This window comes from Hipposideros armiger, unplaced genomic scaffold (genome assembly GCF_001890085.2).
Source record: "Hipposideros armiger isolate ML-2016 unplaced genomic scaffold, ASM189008v1 scaffold_997, whole genome shotgun sequence".
In the NCBI taxonomy this organism is placed as follows: domain Eukaryota; kingdom Metazoa; phylum Chordata; class Mammalia; order Chiroptera; family Hipposideridae; genus Hipposideros; species Hipposideros armiger.
In genome coordinates, this window is record NW_017732347.1 from 226,306 (window position 1) to 241,501 (window position 15,196).

At 46.0% G+C, this 15,196-nt stretch overlaps 2 protein-coding genes across 4 annotated transcripts in view; one reads left to right on the forward strand and one right to left on the reverse strand.

The window, feature by feature from the left end:
• FBXO32 (F-box protein 32) overlaps window positions 1–14,535 on the reverse strand; it is a 41,462-nt gene extending 26,927 nt beyond the window's left edge. The window contains exons 1-4 of one of the 2 annotated variants that reach the window (XM_019631392.1): window positions 14,189–14,535; window positions 8,151–8,263; window positions 7,252–7,301; window positions 5,955–6,047 (exon numbers count right to left, since the gene is read on the reverse strand). In XM_019631392.1, the coding sequence (XP_019486937.1) occupies window positions 5,955–6,047; window positions 7,252–7,301; window positions 8,151–8,263; window positions 14,189–14,304 (372 nt within the window). In that variant the 5' untranslated portion in view covers window positions 14,305–14,535. The remainder of the gene's footprint in view (window positions 1–5,954; window positions 6,048–7,251; window positions 7,302–8,150; window positions 8,264–14,188) is intronic. The other variant, XM_019631391.1, reaches the window with a different exon arrangement.
• Window positions 14,466–15,196, forward strand: part of LOC109375878 (proline-rich receptor-like protein kinase PERK2) — a 4,849-nt gene continuing 4,118 nt past the window's right edge. Inside the window, exon 1 of one of the 2 annotated variants that reach the window (XM_019631393.1) lies at window positions 14,466–14,889. In XM_019631393.1, coding sequence (XP_019486938.1) covers window positions 14,476–14,889 — 414 coding nt within the window. In that variant the 5' untranslated portion in view covers window positions 14,466–14,475. The remainder of the gene's footprint in view (window positions 14,890–15,196) is intronic. The other variant, XR_002122665.1, reaches the window with a different exon arrangement.

Sequence of the window (15,196 nt, forward strand, 5' to 3'; positions counted from 1 at the left end):
TAGGTCACAGACACTTAAAATTAACCTCTGTCTTACCCTTAACCAGAGCAACTCAGAGATAAGTCTGCTGAACTGGCACTTAAAACTCTGCTCAACCTGTCCGATTTAGCATATCCCCCTGTGTAATAAGCACCTGATATAGCCTAGACACCTCGGTAGAATTTTAGTATAAAATATATTTCTGGGCCCGTGGTGGGATATGTTTAAACTCTAAGTCCTCAAACAGAACTTTATACAAAGTGGGCACACACCTTTGACCCAGCAGCCTCCACAGTGGGATGGGAAAGAAAATCAGGTAGAAAAATCATAAAACATCCATCTCTATATTTTATTTCATCTTTAATTTCTATGTTTCTGTGTTTGCTAATGCCTGTAGTTAGGCCCCTAAAGATGACAGTGACAGCAACAACTGATCCTCACTGAGTGCTTACCATGTGCCAGGCACTGTTTGAAAGCATTTTGTGTGTTTCAATTCAGTTTAATTCTCACAGTACTGCAATGGGGTAGATACCGTTATTAGCACCTTTTAAAGGTAGATGACTTACAAATGAATTTATGAATATACATACATTGAAAGTACATACTTTCATTACTTATTTACTGGTAGGAGTCCATGGCCCAAAATGCTACTTATTGTCTGGTCTCTCAGCCTTCCCCCATTTCTTCGGATGACCCCACTTCTGTGGGTTCCCTCCTGCTTCTTTAAGAACCTCATTATTTCTGTGGTTACGTGGGCACCCTCAGCTTCTTCAGGGAACTTCCCACTCCTGCGGCCACTCCCTCACTTCTGTGGTCAGACCCTCATGTCTTAGTGTCCCCCACTTCTATGGGCACCCAGACATTGCAGGATCTGCTTGTCTGAATGCTTAGTATGACTGAGAAGGCCAGGAATTCTGAGAGATGCAGACTTTCTCCTGTAAAGTCACGGGCAGCCTGGCGAGCAGTCACTGCCGGACCTGCCCTGTGGCCTCACCATGGCAGTGCCCTGCGGTGGGTTCTCCCAATTCCCAACCATTTCTGCGCGTCACTTTCACGCGGGCTGGTGGCTCGGCTATTTTGACTTCGTTGCCGCTAAGGGCCTCCTTCCCTCTATCCCAGCTTCTCAGCCCCAATGGAAAAAGATACCACCAGCTATAAGATCCAAGTGGCAGAAGCCACCCTCCATCAAAGGAAGGCCACCGCGTGTGTGCAGCACTAGATGCACCCAAGGTCACTGCGGCACAGGGACCTGGTGAGGTGGCCAGGCTGCTCAAGCACGTCATGACCCACCCGGGGCTGGCACCAGCATGCCTTTAATTGAGGGCATTGGGTTCGCATTTGAGTCATAGTGCCATATTTCAGCCTTGCGTTTGCCAAACCGCCAGTCAACTTAAACTAAAACATGTTTCTGGAAGAGACTTTTCAGGGTGGTAGGAATGCATAACTTGCTGGAAACATTCAAGTGGACTTCGGGTGGTAAGGCAAGGGGGAAAAAAGAATGTGCATGGGTTTAGGTTGTGCAGTTCTTTGCTGCAAAGGGGCAGGGTTGCAAGCTTTTGTTTGTCCTTCCTGATCTGCTAGTTGTGGGTCAGTTCATTCAGGAAGCCTGTACTCTAGGTGCTCCAGGACCGCCCTGGTCTGAACGTGGCATCTATGGTTACCATCTACGTGACCACATTCTCATTCCATAGAGAAAGCTGGGAGAACCAGGTCAAAGGCCATCATGGCATTAGAGAATGAAAGCTCTCTCCTGTGGACAGGCTTCCGTGTGTCTTGTTTAAAAACTTAAGTGTGCGAAATACAACATTGGGTTTCCAAGTAGCTTCTGAGCTGGTTCACACACTGGAAAACACACTGGGATCACCTGGTGGATACATTTCAGTAGCAATGCCTGGGCACCACCTTCAACTAATCAAATCAGATGCGTTAGAGGTAGGCTTCTGTTGATCAGCTTTGCAGGTAGTTCTGATGTGCAGCCAGGGTTGGGAACCACTGGGCCACAGAGGGTCACCTCACAGAGCCATGAGCTGGTGTGTGGCCTTTGAAACCCTCTCCTGGTTTACTGGAGACCTACTTTCTCTGCTGGCCTCTCAGTGCCCTGGGTGACTTTGTCAGCGCTCGCCTCCTTGGGGTGACTAAATTCCAACCCCACCATCAGCCCAGCTCCTGGGTCCTCTCCAGCTCCCCCAGGGGAATTTCCAAAATGTGTTGAGGCATGGTGTAAACCCATTTTTTAAAAAAATGACCTTTCATAAGTGAGTAAATTGCTGCTTCTAACGATTTTAAATCATCTTGAAAACCCACAGTTAAAACTATATTTAGGGCCGGCCAAGTGGTGCGTTGGTTAAGAACTGGCTTGGGATGCCAGAGGGCCCTGGTTCGGATCCCACATATGAGGGCCAGTGACACTGCCCTCCACAGCTAAGATGCTGAACAACAGCTCGACCTGGAGCTGGGTTGCCGTGAGTCACCGGCGATGGTGTAGGCTGCAGCCCCTGCTGCAGTGGGTTGCCATGGGCTACCGTGTGTGGCCAGCAGCCAGCATGAGCGGCCAGCAGCCGCTGTGAGCGGCCATCCAGAAGCCGGCGACTGATCTGCCTCACCCGGGAAGGGTGCAATGATGATCCCAACTTGGGCCAGTGAAACAACGTCCTCCACAACTAGACTGAAGAACAAAAGGACAGCAACTTGTCTGTTCCCCTTCCCCCAATTCCCCAACAAAAATCTTAAAAAAAACAAAACTATGTTTAAGCCATTGGGGGTATATATGGAAGGGGGTAGAGTGTTGCCTAAAGCCAGTGAAGATAAGGTAAAAATGCTACATAAAAACCTTTGCAATTTATATTAAAATTTTTTGATTCTAAAAATTCCACCAAATTTTTGTGCTTACTGATAAAAATTGTAACATTTTGAGATAGCAGCGCTGGCCATCCATCTCTTTTATTCCCTCTGCATGTCTTTTTCTGAAGATGGCAGCCAGCATGAGCACAACACATTTTTTTAAAATGTAGTTTGCCTTTAAAGAGATTGAAAAAAAATTTTTTTGAAGGCCTTCAAAGTTGGTTTGGTTTCTTATTGGAACTAAGGAATTGTTGTAGTATTAAGAAACCATTAGTAAGATGGGAATAATATACTGGCAAGCTACTCTGCAGAGTTGGTTTAAGGATAAGAAGAATATATGAGAAGTATATTGAGTTCCTTAGAAGAAAAGCCTCAAAATGCGGTGCCTATCATTAAAATGTTTTAAGCTCTTCATAAAAATAACATATTATTTCTCAAATTACAGAGGGCTCTAACAGTGAAGGGGAAAAAAAGATTGTTCTTTCCAAAACAGAAATATTTTTCCACTACTTTTGAGCCTAACAACTCTGAAAGCATCCAGCAGTTTCTCGAACTTAAAACATTATTTAAGAGAAAGTGCTCATGATGTATTTTGCAATTAGATGTTATCAGATGCAAACTCTCTGTGCTGAGTCTTAATCAACTGCAAGATTCTCCAGTTAATTATTATTATTATTATTATTATTATTATTATTATCTTAAGTAGAAAAACACTTTTAGCAACTAAATTGAAAAGGCATAAGGTATTTTAGGGGGAATCAATGATAATTTTGGTAAGCAAGTAATAATAAATATTAGTAGCTAACTTTGCATAATAATGTCTGGTCTGCAGAGTCTTTCTATGTATAGTACAGCTACCCTGTGAAGTTGAGGTTATTCTAAGTCCCTCATACAGAGGCAGAAACCAGGTCTTAGAGAAGCTGAAAGTGTTGACAGTGGGGACCTGGGATCTGACCCCTGAAAGTGTTGACAGTGGGGACCTGGGATCTGACCCCAGGCCATTTTACTTTCGATCCTCTGCTTATATTGAACTTATTGTAGCAGTTAAGAGTGTAGACTACGACTGCCCAGGTTTCAGACCCTGATTTTGTACTTGTGTAGCTTCATGACCTTGGACAAGTCATTTTATCTCGCTGTACCTCCATTCGTTTCAACAGAGATACTAAACGTACCTACGTTTCATAGGGTTATTGAAAGGATAATGGATGATAATGCACACAATTGCATGAAATAGTTTTTTCACTATTCTGATCCTTGTTCCTTTGCTTAATATTATTTCTTGTGAAAGGAAAACCAGGTAGGAAGGAGAACCATCTAAAAACAGTCCATTTTGCTGACTAGTTTGTAATCAAGATGCCAGATCTGGGTGTCTGCTTCTAACACCTAGGCTATGGAAACTATTCATATTCTTAGCAACAGACTTTCCAGCTCTTCCTGGGCCTGTCTCCAACCAGCCTGGACTGGGTTGCAGGCTGCAGTGACCTCCCTGAAGCGGCAGAGTCACACTGAGTGACCCGAACATTGCATCAAGACGGTCTCTTATTTTCAACCTTTTGGATTGGAATGAGGGCTTAGCAGAAGACTGAACAGATCTGCTCATGTGGTCACGGGCTCAGTCCAAAGCCTCTAACCCACAGGAGGCCTGAGTTTTTATCAGGTCAGTTGGGACGGTGGCCCTGCATCTGCCCAGATGACAGGTGAATGATCCAGGCCTCAAGGGGGCTTGAATGTCATCGCTCTGGCCAAGGCTTTGCAATCATCTGACTCAATGACATGGCACCAAGAAGCATAACAACCCAGCAAAAAGAAAATAAAAACCAAACCAATCAACACCCACAGGGGAAAAATTCCCTTCTACTTCTAAGGCTAAAACCCAAACAGCTGCTACCTCCCAGGTTGAACCACTGACAAAAAAAAAAAAAACACACAAGGGGGCTTAAGGGGAAAAAACAACAATAAACCAATTAAGAAGAATCACTGACTTGAAGGTCATCCTAGACTTACCGTACTTGCCGGCGTATAAGACGATTTTTTGGCCCTGAAAAATATGCCTCCAAGTGGGGGGTCGTCTTATACGCCAGGTACACTTCAGATAGACTGCCCATAGTGCTTGCCCCGTGCCATAGTGGCCTCCCGATGCCCACCCACTTCATTCCACATACCGTTCAGGCATCAGCAGCGCTGCTGGGTGTATGCTCTGCTGTTATGCGATTTTGCTGTTATGCGATTTTACCACACTCGCAAAATCGCACACAGCCGACCGTACACCCAGTATGATAGTGCAAAATCGCGAATCGCGATTTATGTATGTTTGATTACATACAGCCTTGTGACAGTTTTCCTGCATGTCATAAGCATTTGAATATAAATATAAATGTTGAAATCAAATCTGATATTGTTTTACCTTTTATTTGGTGTGTGGAAGGTGTGCGGAAGAGGGGGTAGTCTTATACGGCGAGTATATAACAAACTCTGTATTTTGAGTGGAAATGTTAGGGGGTCGTCTTATACGCCCAGTCGTCTTATACGCCGGCAAATACGGTACTTGCTTTACTATCTTCACCCCTGATATTTTGCTTAAGCTCATTAAAAACCTTCCCCCCACCCAACATATGGTTTAAAAAGGAAAGCAACTGACCTAAACAGGTAAGTTTCAAGCTTTAGGTAAACACAGGACTGAAAACCCCGAAAGCCTTGGGGACTAGAATCAGCTGCATTAGGACCAGGAATTGGACAGTGAGAACAATCAGAGATGCAGAAGTTTTTAAAAACAAGTTAAGATGCTTTATTTATGGCTTGCTTACTGCTGAATTCTCTCTTGCTAATGTTGCTACCTGAGCCAGTGCTGGCTGTAGCATGTTCCCGTTTTTCCACAGGGGCTGGGAGTGGCTCACTGGAGGTACCATGGCAGTCCCTGTCTGTCCGGGCCAATCTCAGGGACATCCTACCGGGATCTATGTAAGAACTTGAACTATGTTGAGGGAGAGGGAAGTTGAGGAGTCAGTCCACTCTCTGTTTTCCTCAAAATTCCCAGGGTCCTAAAAAGTTATTTTTCGGGGGAGAAACCACTTCAAGGCAACGCAAACAGACAACTCAACTTGAGAGGCTGGATAGGGCGGGCTCTCGAGACTTACCCGTACGACGTAGTTAAATCTTCTGGAATCCAGAATGGCAGTTGAGAAGTCCAGCCTGTTGAAAGCTTCCCCCAATGTGCAGTAACCATGGCGCTGAACACGAGAAGAAGGTGTGCAGAGGTTATTCCAGAACAATCCATCTGGACTCTACTGAACGAGTTTGATGCCTGTCTTAGGTAACCATGGCCATTGGCTCCTTCCCCGTGCCATGATATGCTTTTTCTGGGAACCCTCTGAGAGCCATAAATATGGGGGCAGTGCAGCTGGCAGCTGCTTTAGTCATGACTCAACATGTTTAACACCCCTCTTCGTGACTTGTACCATTTGGGCTCTTGTTCTCTGCATGCATGAGCCAGGGAAAACCATAAGGAGGTGCTTATCAAGGAAAGGTTGGGAGCTGGGTATATGATGTGTGAGGTGATGATGGTTGGTCGTGATAACATACTCCTGGGAGGAGCATTAGACCTACCTATGAACTCTGCCTGCTGCCTTGCATCGCATCTCTAGTGCTTTTCTCATTGTGATCATCAGAAATGTTTTAAGGCTTCATGAAGAAGCAAAAGCTTTGATCTTTGACCTATGAACTGGGAGTAGAGAGCCCTGACTCATAGTCCCAGCTCTGCTCTGAGCATCTGGGTGGGCTAGGGTGATCAGTGACCCCTTTTGGGCCTCTAATCACAGTTGGGAGCGAGATGTTCTCCCAGGTCCCTGACAGCGATAGACATTGTATCATTCTGTCATACTGCCCTGTACCCTAGTGGTCTGAGCAAATGCCTGTGCAGACAGAAAGTATACATAAATGGGTTTTATAAAGTGCCATGTAAATGTAGTTATTACAGTGTCCTGTCCCCTTCTACAGCTAGCTCGGTGCCCCACACCAAACAGGCACTAAAACTTCTGCTATATTTAGTGACTCGCCCTTCTAGGGCTCAATCTTAACTGAGTTGCCATCTAAAGAGATCTTAGAACAAAAAGGAGGCACCACCCCAAGGGAAGGGCCAAGACTTTATAATAATACATCTGACGTGGGCATATTAATCTTTATAAACACTTCTTACATATATTATCTCGCTGAATGATTGGGGGGGCCCACCTGGTGACTTTTGCTTCTCTCTCTCTGTGGCCCCAAACTCTGATGGTCGGGTAGTTAGTAGTCTGCTAGCCACCACTATCCACATCCAAGAAGACAGTCATGATTTGAAGGAATATTGTTGCCCAGTTTTCCACCTACTCCGTTGAGGAAGGCATAAAGCTATGCATACTTTTTAATAAACTTATTAAACAGATGGACGCTCACCTCTTTCGTGCTTCCTTTGTGAACATAGATCCATTTTTCTTGGTGGAAATCTACAGAGAGAAAAAAAAAATGCCCGGCATTGAAATCTGTAACATGCCCAAGATATTAAATGCATTTCCTTTTCACTTATTTCAAAAATCTTTTGACAAAAAATACAAAAACTCTACTGACCATCTAAGAGGAATGCAAATGCCTAATTTCTGCAGTATATAAATACTGGAGTTATAATTTACTTTGTCTGAAGCATTCCAAATCTTAGATACTCAGATTTAGTGTCGCATCACTCTAAATTAAAAATAAAAATCTAACACTCAAGTACAGGTTTGTTTTAAATGCCAAGCCTACAACTCATACCAGGGCATAAAACATTGAAATAAAACAGATAATATGAGGGAAACATGCAGTACAGATGGATTAAACTAAAGATCTGTAATCTGCTTATTAATAGAACTTTATACTGTTAATATTCGCATACAACATCTAGACATGTTACTAGTATTTATACAAGGAAAGAGGGAGAAAAATTTACTTTCAAAGCCTCAAAACAGTTTAAAATCAAAGCAAACGCTGGACCTGATTCAGCTGACCATATTGCTGTATAAATAACTAAATTAACTATGTCAAATATAAGGGGCAAGCAGGAAAAAAAAACAACCAAAATACGGCCCAACTAGCAACTGACTTATAAACAAGACTATAAAGAAAACATTAATCTCGCTCGTAAAATGCACAGCCAGGTTTCTGAGTGCAAAGATTCCAGTATCCTCTGTCAATGACACAGTAAACATTGAAGCAGATGTCTAACATGCGAGGTGTGATTTTTTTTTTTCTTCCAAAGAACCAATCCTAACGATCTTCTTCGAATAGCTTTCGTCTTAAGTTCCAAACAAACGGCTTACACTGAGTTTTGGTTTTGCTGTTCAGCATGTCCTTCTTTCTCTTCTTGGCTGCCACATTGTAGTTCAGGCTGTTGAAAAGATTCTCCTTATTGTATACGTCCCTGTTGCGGTAACTAGGAGAAACAGAAGACAGGAGGAGACGTGCCTTGTCACAGCTATGCTTTAATATGAGATGTTTCTATAAATAACGTACTGGATTATAAGACACAAACATACATGCTTCTGAAACAAAACAATAAAAAAAATCCCTCCAAAGGAGTCTAAACAGGCACAGACCTCCCTCTATTAGGGTCACAAATTGTCCCATCTCTGTGGAAGGCAGGAATGGGCGCTTTTGCTGTTTCTGAATTCCCAACAGTGCCTGCCATTGTATTTGACACACAGCCCTACACTCTTTAACTAAGGGCAATGCAGGGTATGACAATATTACTTTAAGCAAAAATGATGAATAGAGGGAGAGGGAGAGGGGCCATTACTGGTATCACTGTAATATACAATGCCTTCATTTTGCAAAAGCATGACCCGCGCCCCCCCCCAAGCTTTTTAAAAAGATATAATTCATATACCATACAATTCTCCTATTTAAAGTGTACCCAAGCTGCTTTTAACTAGCATGCTTGTATCATGCCTTAAAAACGTGAATCCCATTTACAAAAAAATCTGACTTATAAACTCCATCTCTAGGGTTCGTGTACACTGCTTGTTGTTTAGGTTTCATGTAATTGATGGACACTAGGCACCAGGCTGCGAGGTGAAGACCTAAATGAAGCAAGCCGAGTTCACAATTCATAAATTTGTGAGGGCTCAAAAGACAGAGCGGCCCGATTCCCAGGTCACTGAGGGAGGTCCAGGTACAACTTGGGTCATGTGGGTATTTCCCTCACAGGCTGAGCCATCATTTGGGGCAGGGGGCTGACTGAATTCTAGTCTACTGTACAATGTAATTTCAAAGTAAATTTCTGAAGAGCTTCCACAGAAAGGGTGCAGGAGAAATCTTGAGGTGTAACGAAAAGGTAGGTTCTCGACTCTCTCAACTCCCATGGGGGCAGGTTTCCTAATGCCAACCAATAAAACATAAATTAGGTTTTTTTAAAAAAAATTACACTACCAATATAGTAGAGTCCTTTAATTTCCTGAGTTGCTTTGCTGAGTTTGAAATGTGATTTGAGATATCGTTTTTGGACATACACCTATGGGGTAAAAAGAGGTACATGTATACTTTTCATTCCATGGACATTGTGGAAACGGTTAAAAAAAAAAAAAAGAAAAGAAGAGGGTTTGAAATAAGTTCCAGGGTCCTAGTGCTACAATAGTCTCTCAAGTAGTACTTCAATAAGTACAATAAGTATCTTGCTAAAATGCTTGCATGTGACATCACCGACGGTATACGCAGTGCTTCTGGACCCACGGGGCTATAGGCTTGACGGATAACCAATCATTCATTAATCTTCCCCGTAAGACCCTGTTTAATACCATTGACTGAGTCTCCTAATATCTTTAGCCTTCTCCTTTTCATTCAGGAACACAGGATATTTTTAGGTTTCAGAGAGATTTCTGCAGAAACGTCCTCTCTCAGAGGTACTTTCTTAACAAGCCAAAGGGGAGTGTTTTGGGCCCGGCTTTGTGTTGCCCGTGAGTGTGTGTTTGTCTATTTGCACAATGGTAGGGGCATCAAACCACCAACCAGTCAATTAACTACGCCAAGGTCAGCAGGAAAAGAGGCTCAGAAGAAAGGGAGGGCAGAATTCTGAGTCCTTAAAGCTAACTTAAGAAATTTCAATCCAAGTTGAGGAGAAGGGGCAAAAACGGAAGGTCACTTGACTGGTCCATGATATACCAAAGCCGAAAGCAGCTTTGGCAAGCAATTAGGACAGCCTGTGTGCAAAAATACCACATGAAGGCTTGTTTTTAAAGAAAACACACACATGTACCATAAACAAAAACCTAAAGCCTAAATTCCACATATAGAGAACCATAAAATGAAGCTGTCTTATTCTCAATCACACACTTAAGGTGTAGCAGAAAAATTTCAGAGTCTGGGCCATAGGCTGTGACCATTCTTTAGAAATTTTAAATATTTATATTTCATCTTATTCTTTTCTAATTGAAAACATTCCTCAATGGAATTGGAGCACATGCTTTACTCACAGAAATGACAATAACGTGCATTAAACCCGAGTGACTCATTTCCAAAGCTGGTTTCGGAAGAATTTGACATAACTGATGATGTTCTCGCACTGCAGAATGTAAAAAAGCTTTAACCAAAGAGAAACCCTGCACTTTTGGCTTGGTTATTAGGCTTTGGGCTCCAGATGTATGGCCTGGAAGGAAGGGCGACGGGGTTGACTTATGTTGCCTGCTTTTTGTTGTCTTCTAAGCAATAATATGTTCAGTTAGAGGCTGTTTTGAGAGTTCAATTATGTCCATTTCAAGGAAATGCAAAGCCAATGGAAAAATTAACAACAGAGCATTTTTAGCAAGAAAAGCCACCACGGTTTAGGCACTGCGACATTTACTTATTTATTTAAAATAAGCAAAACCATTTAAAGAGACTGCTTTCTTCGTTACGTTCAATCATAGCCAGTAAGTTGCTATTTTGTAGTCAGTTCTTACTAATCTTCATTTTTACAGGCACAGGCCTAGAATAAGAGACCTCTCCCAGCCCTATTATACTAACATCGCATTCCAAGATACTTTAAGACAACTTTAGAAAAAGTGGAAAGATTTCAAAGTAAGACCATTTTGGCAACAGAGATAAAGGGAGACAAGGGAAAAAAAAAAAAGCCCTATTTCTCATTTCATTTGCAATAATAGGCCATTTAAGAAAAACGGTGGCAGCCCCAAAGGGTTTAGTTGCAGATTAAGGCCAATGAGATTTCTATGCTAATTTGCCCCAATACAATTTACCCAAATTGTCAAACTGACATGGCTAGTCCCTGGATTGCTTGGTAAAAAAACCCCTAAAAACAGCCTACTGTATAAAGCTCTTAGAACAGTGCCTTGCACACAGTAAGCATTCATAAAATCTTAACTATTATTTTTATTTTCTTATGCACTACTCATCCAGGGAACCAAGGTAAACTTCCTGCTTCCTGGTGCAGCCTTAGCTATACTGGAAAGCAACATCAAAGTTTCAACTGCAGGGCTGGAGGTTCAGAGAAGGGTGGCTGGGGCACAGATAGCTGAAATTACTCCTTTGGGGGGTGGGGTGAGGTGGCAGGGGGGCTGTCTGAGGTGCCTCAACTACCACTTCCTTGAAGCATTCTTGGATCACCCCAATTCATTCTGAGCTCTTTCCCTGAATTTTTAATCTGCCCCACAAAAATTTAACACTTGTCATCCTTCTCTATTTTATGTAGTGTCCACTTTTTGAGGAGAGGCCCTGCTTTGAGCTTATCTGAAATCCTCCTACGATCTCAGTTTGGGGCATTTAGCTGTGGTGGTCTTTGCACCATTTTGCTGCTGGAGGAGGACAGGGCCCAAGACCACAGAAAGAATGGCCAGCAGAGTCCAGAGAAAGAGTACAGTGCAGACAAGCTGTGGTCAACACTAAACATTAGCCCCCAGGCTGAAACACACCAAATGTACCCATCATCCCCGACTCTTGTTTGGGCAGCTCACACAATGGTATGTGGAATTAGAGAAGTGTACCCTGTCTCTGTAGTCCTCTGTTTTACATCCCCTCCCCCTTTTGAAAGGGCCTGCCTTTTGTTTTCTCCTAACAGGAGAGGCATTCAACTTCACCTATGTAGGCAGGCACTCAGCCCAAACCTGACATCACAGAGAGAAGCAGCACCAAGACTGAAAACAGCGGGGATATTTGAGACTACAAACCCAGGTCGCAGAAGGCCAGCTGCTTTTAAGAAGTTGGCAGACTTCTCATGCTAAGTAGGGAAGGGATTGTTTACAATTGCTGGGGGGAAAAAAAATACAGGACTCCACAAACAAACAGCTGGCTGCTTTGCTAGGAGCTACCAAATGATTCCTAAACTCTGACTCATCAAAGAGCCACAGGCAGTCTCTATATCGATCACCATTTGTGATAATGATGGTGAGCGTGACAGCTCTAGCTCAGAAGGCGTGAAAAGGAAGGAAAGAGACTCATGCAGGGGACAGAGTAGGCGGGTAGCTACGGTTCCTAGCCTGGGTTAAACTTTTGTGGTCAGTTAAAACCATCTTCAGGTCTCCCATACCGTGGAGAGAGAGGCTCCACTATTTACTGTGAAAGGGGAGTGACACCAGCTTATCTCCTGGAGCAGGTACAGAGGAATATTTCTGTGAACCAGAACCAGTATTTGGAATCCTCTCCTGCTGAATCCAGTGGGTCTGCTTCCCATGGGAGAGCATCCCACAGTTATATTTGGGTGAGCCACTGTGACACAGCTCAGCAGATCCTTGCTGCACCTCCCTAGAAAGAATCTGAACTGTTATACAAAAATGAAGTACATACCAAAATATTAGATCATCGTTCCTTGGGAACGAGGAAGAAGGAAGGAAGCTTCCACTCTACTAGGACAGAATAATTTAGGCATAATTGGTAACTCGAGTCCCCAAGAGACATAGTCTGGCAACAGTAGGTGATCTTCTTATTTTTCTGTAAGTAAATTATCTGATTTTCCATAAATAAAATTTCTTTGCAGTGCTCCCCCAACTGCTCAGGGACTAGCTAAAAGTATCTTTAACATAAAGGTCAATATGCTCTTGTCTCTCCTGACAGACTTCCAAGATCAAATACTGTAGTTGTTTTTTCCCCCTTTGGGAGCAAAGGGAGTTTGATGTTTTACAAATCACAAACAGATGGGGGGCTCTGGAGGTCAAGCTGTCAAAATAACCATATTTTCTTGATAGTTTTCTTAAAATTAAGTGTGAAGGGCTCAGCTAAACAACCACTGGTAAGTCTCCGTAAGTGGGAACCTGGACATTACAGAACTCATCCTTGAAGTCAATTTCAGGGTGTGTGGGATGGGGGATGTTTAACCAAAGGGGAGGGTGTGAAAGGCACCCAAGGGTGACCAGGCTGCACAGACCACTCTCACTGCTTTCCTCACCTGGGCCAAATGCCAGGGACCTGGAAGTCAACTGTTAAGATCCAGGACAGAATCCAGACCACCTAACTTAATAGTTGGGCTTCTGTGCTATTAACCAAGCAGATCACCTGGCTCAGTGGACCTGGGATTTTCCACCAGACTGACAGCTCAAGTAGGACCTGGAGTCCAGGGGCTCAGCAGAGCCAGGTGGGCTTTCTGCAGTTGATAGGCACAAGTTGAAATGTGGGTGCACTCATCATACAAAGAAAACTAACTTAAAGGGTCACTGAGGAAACAGGTGCAAATGCTTGGTCCTCCCAGAAGCAGAAGACTTGTGGGTTTCATCCTCCCCCTTCCCTCCTCCTCAGCTTCGCAGCCCCTAGTCCTGACCACTGTTCAGCAAGTCCGCCCTGCAAGCACTGGTGCCCCAGGGACCGTCTGACCGCCCCTTCCTGGTTACTCATTCTCTCTGCCCACTCTGTGGTCGCCTGTGCGTGGGAAGAGCCTGGCGGCGCTCCGGGCGGAACCCGCGTCCAATGCCGTCACCCTACTGTGCCCACAGCGCTTGGGCGCTTCAAGCCCCATCATCTCCGCGGTGAAAGGTGCGCGGCCCACTCGCCCGCGCCCCCACACTTGCAAACTGCGCAACTCCGGTGTCCTTAAGGCAGGGGACCCCTGGAGTTGTATGCTTAAGTTTGAGCGTTTGTGAACAAGATCCGCGTTTGTCGTCAGATTCTCAGAGGGACTCGGGGTTCTGTAAGGAGTCGTGCCCACTTGGAGACGCTGACCTTGAACAATAAGAGAAACCAAATTCCCCGAATCCCGTGCTCTGGTGACTTCTGCAGAAACCCGGCAACTCGTTCCCATCCCCCAGTCAGGGGCTCCCTCCTCCCCCTATTCTAAGCTTGCTTGCCCCCCCCCACCTCCATTCACTCTTCTCGCGCCCCCCTCCCCCCGAAACCAGCGCGGGTCTGTTTCGTGGGGCTGGAAGCTGGGGGTGGAACCCCTTACCTGCTGAGGTCGCTCACGAAGCTGCCGCTCTTCTCATCCAGGAAGCGCTTCCAGCCGTCGGCCGTCTTCACCCAGCTCTGCCCGGGGGACCTCCAGTCCTGCCCGAGGAACGGCATGGCACCGCGAGCAGACGCGACGGGTGGACGCGACGGACTGACAGAGGGGACCGGCCTGGCGGCCTCAGGGACGCGCCGCCCTGGGCGGACGCTCCGGGTGCTGGGGCTGGCGATGGGGCCGGCTGCAGGGAACTCGCGTGGGGATCTGCGGGTCTCGGGGTGCGGAGTTGAATGCCTGCGTTGGCAGGAGGCGCTGCGCCTGGGAGGGTCTCCAGGCGCGCGGGACCCGCAGAGTGCTGCGCCGCTGTCCCAGCCGCAGTATTTATCCCCAGCGGCTCTTTGTTGCCGGAAGAGCCGCCTGCTCTTAGCCCGCCCCCCCCCGCCCGGAGGCCACGTGGCTTTGTTTATGGGCTCTGCTTGTTTTCCGAGGCGCCCGCGGCTCCCGCTCCTCCGGCTGTTGCACAACCGCGCGCGGGTGGAAACTTGAAGCCGCGCGGCGAGGCCGGGGCTCCCGCTGCCCCTCCGCGTCTGTCCCCTCCGCGCTCCCTCCCCGCCCCCAGGAGACGCAGCTGCCACCGCCGGGAGAGCAAGGCCCGGCGCTCCGGAAGCCGCGTCCCATCCTCCCGTAGCTCCGGGGCTGGCGAGGTGCTGGGAGAAGGGGGCCGGAGGGGCGCCTGGGTCACTGTGAGGTGGGGGGTGGGAAAGAGGGACAGCTCCCCTCCCACCCGCGAGCCGGCATAATCGAGTCCTGCAGTCTGAGCAGCCCTCCGGGAGCGGGGCCCCAGCACAGCGCCGCCAGCAGCGGGGTTGGGGGGTGGGGCGCAGCCTCCTAATCCTCCTCGTTGCTTAGACCCCACTCTTAGACCAAGAAGGGATAGCCCCGCACCCCACTCTGCCCCCGAACTGTTGTGAACGAGTCTGCTGTCAGGCTTGTTTCCGGGTGACAAAGGAC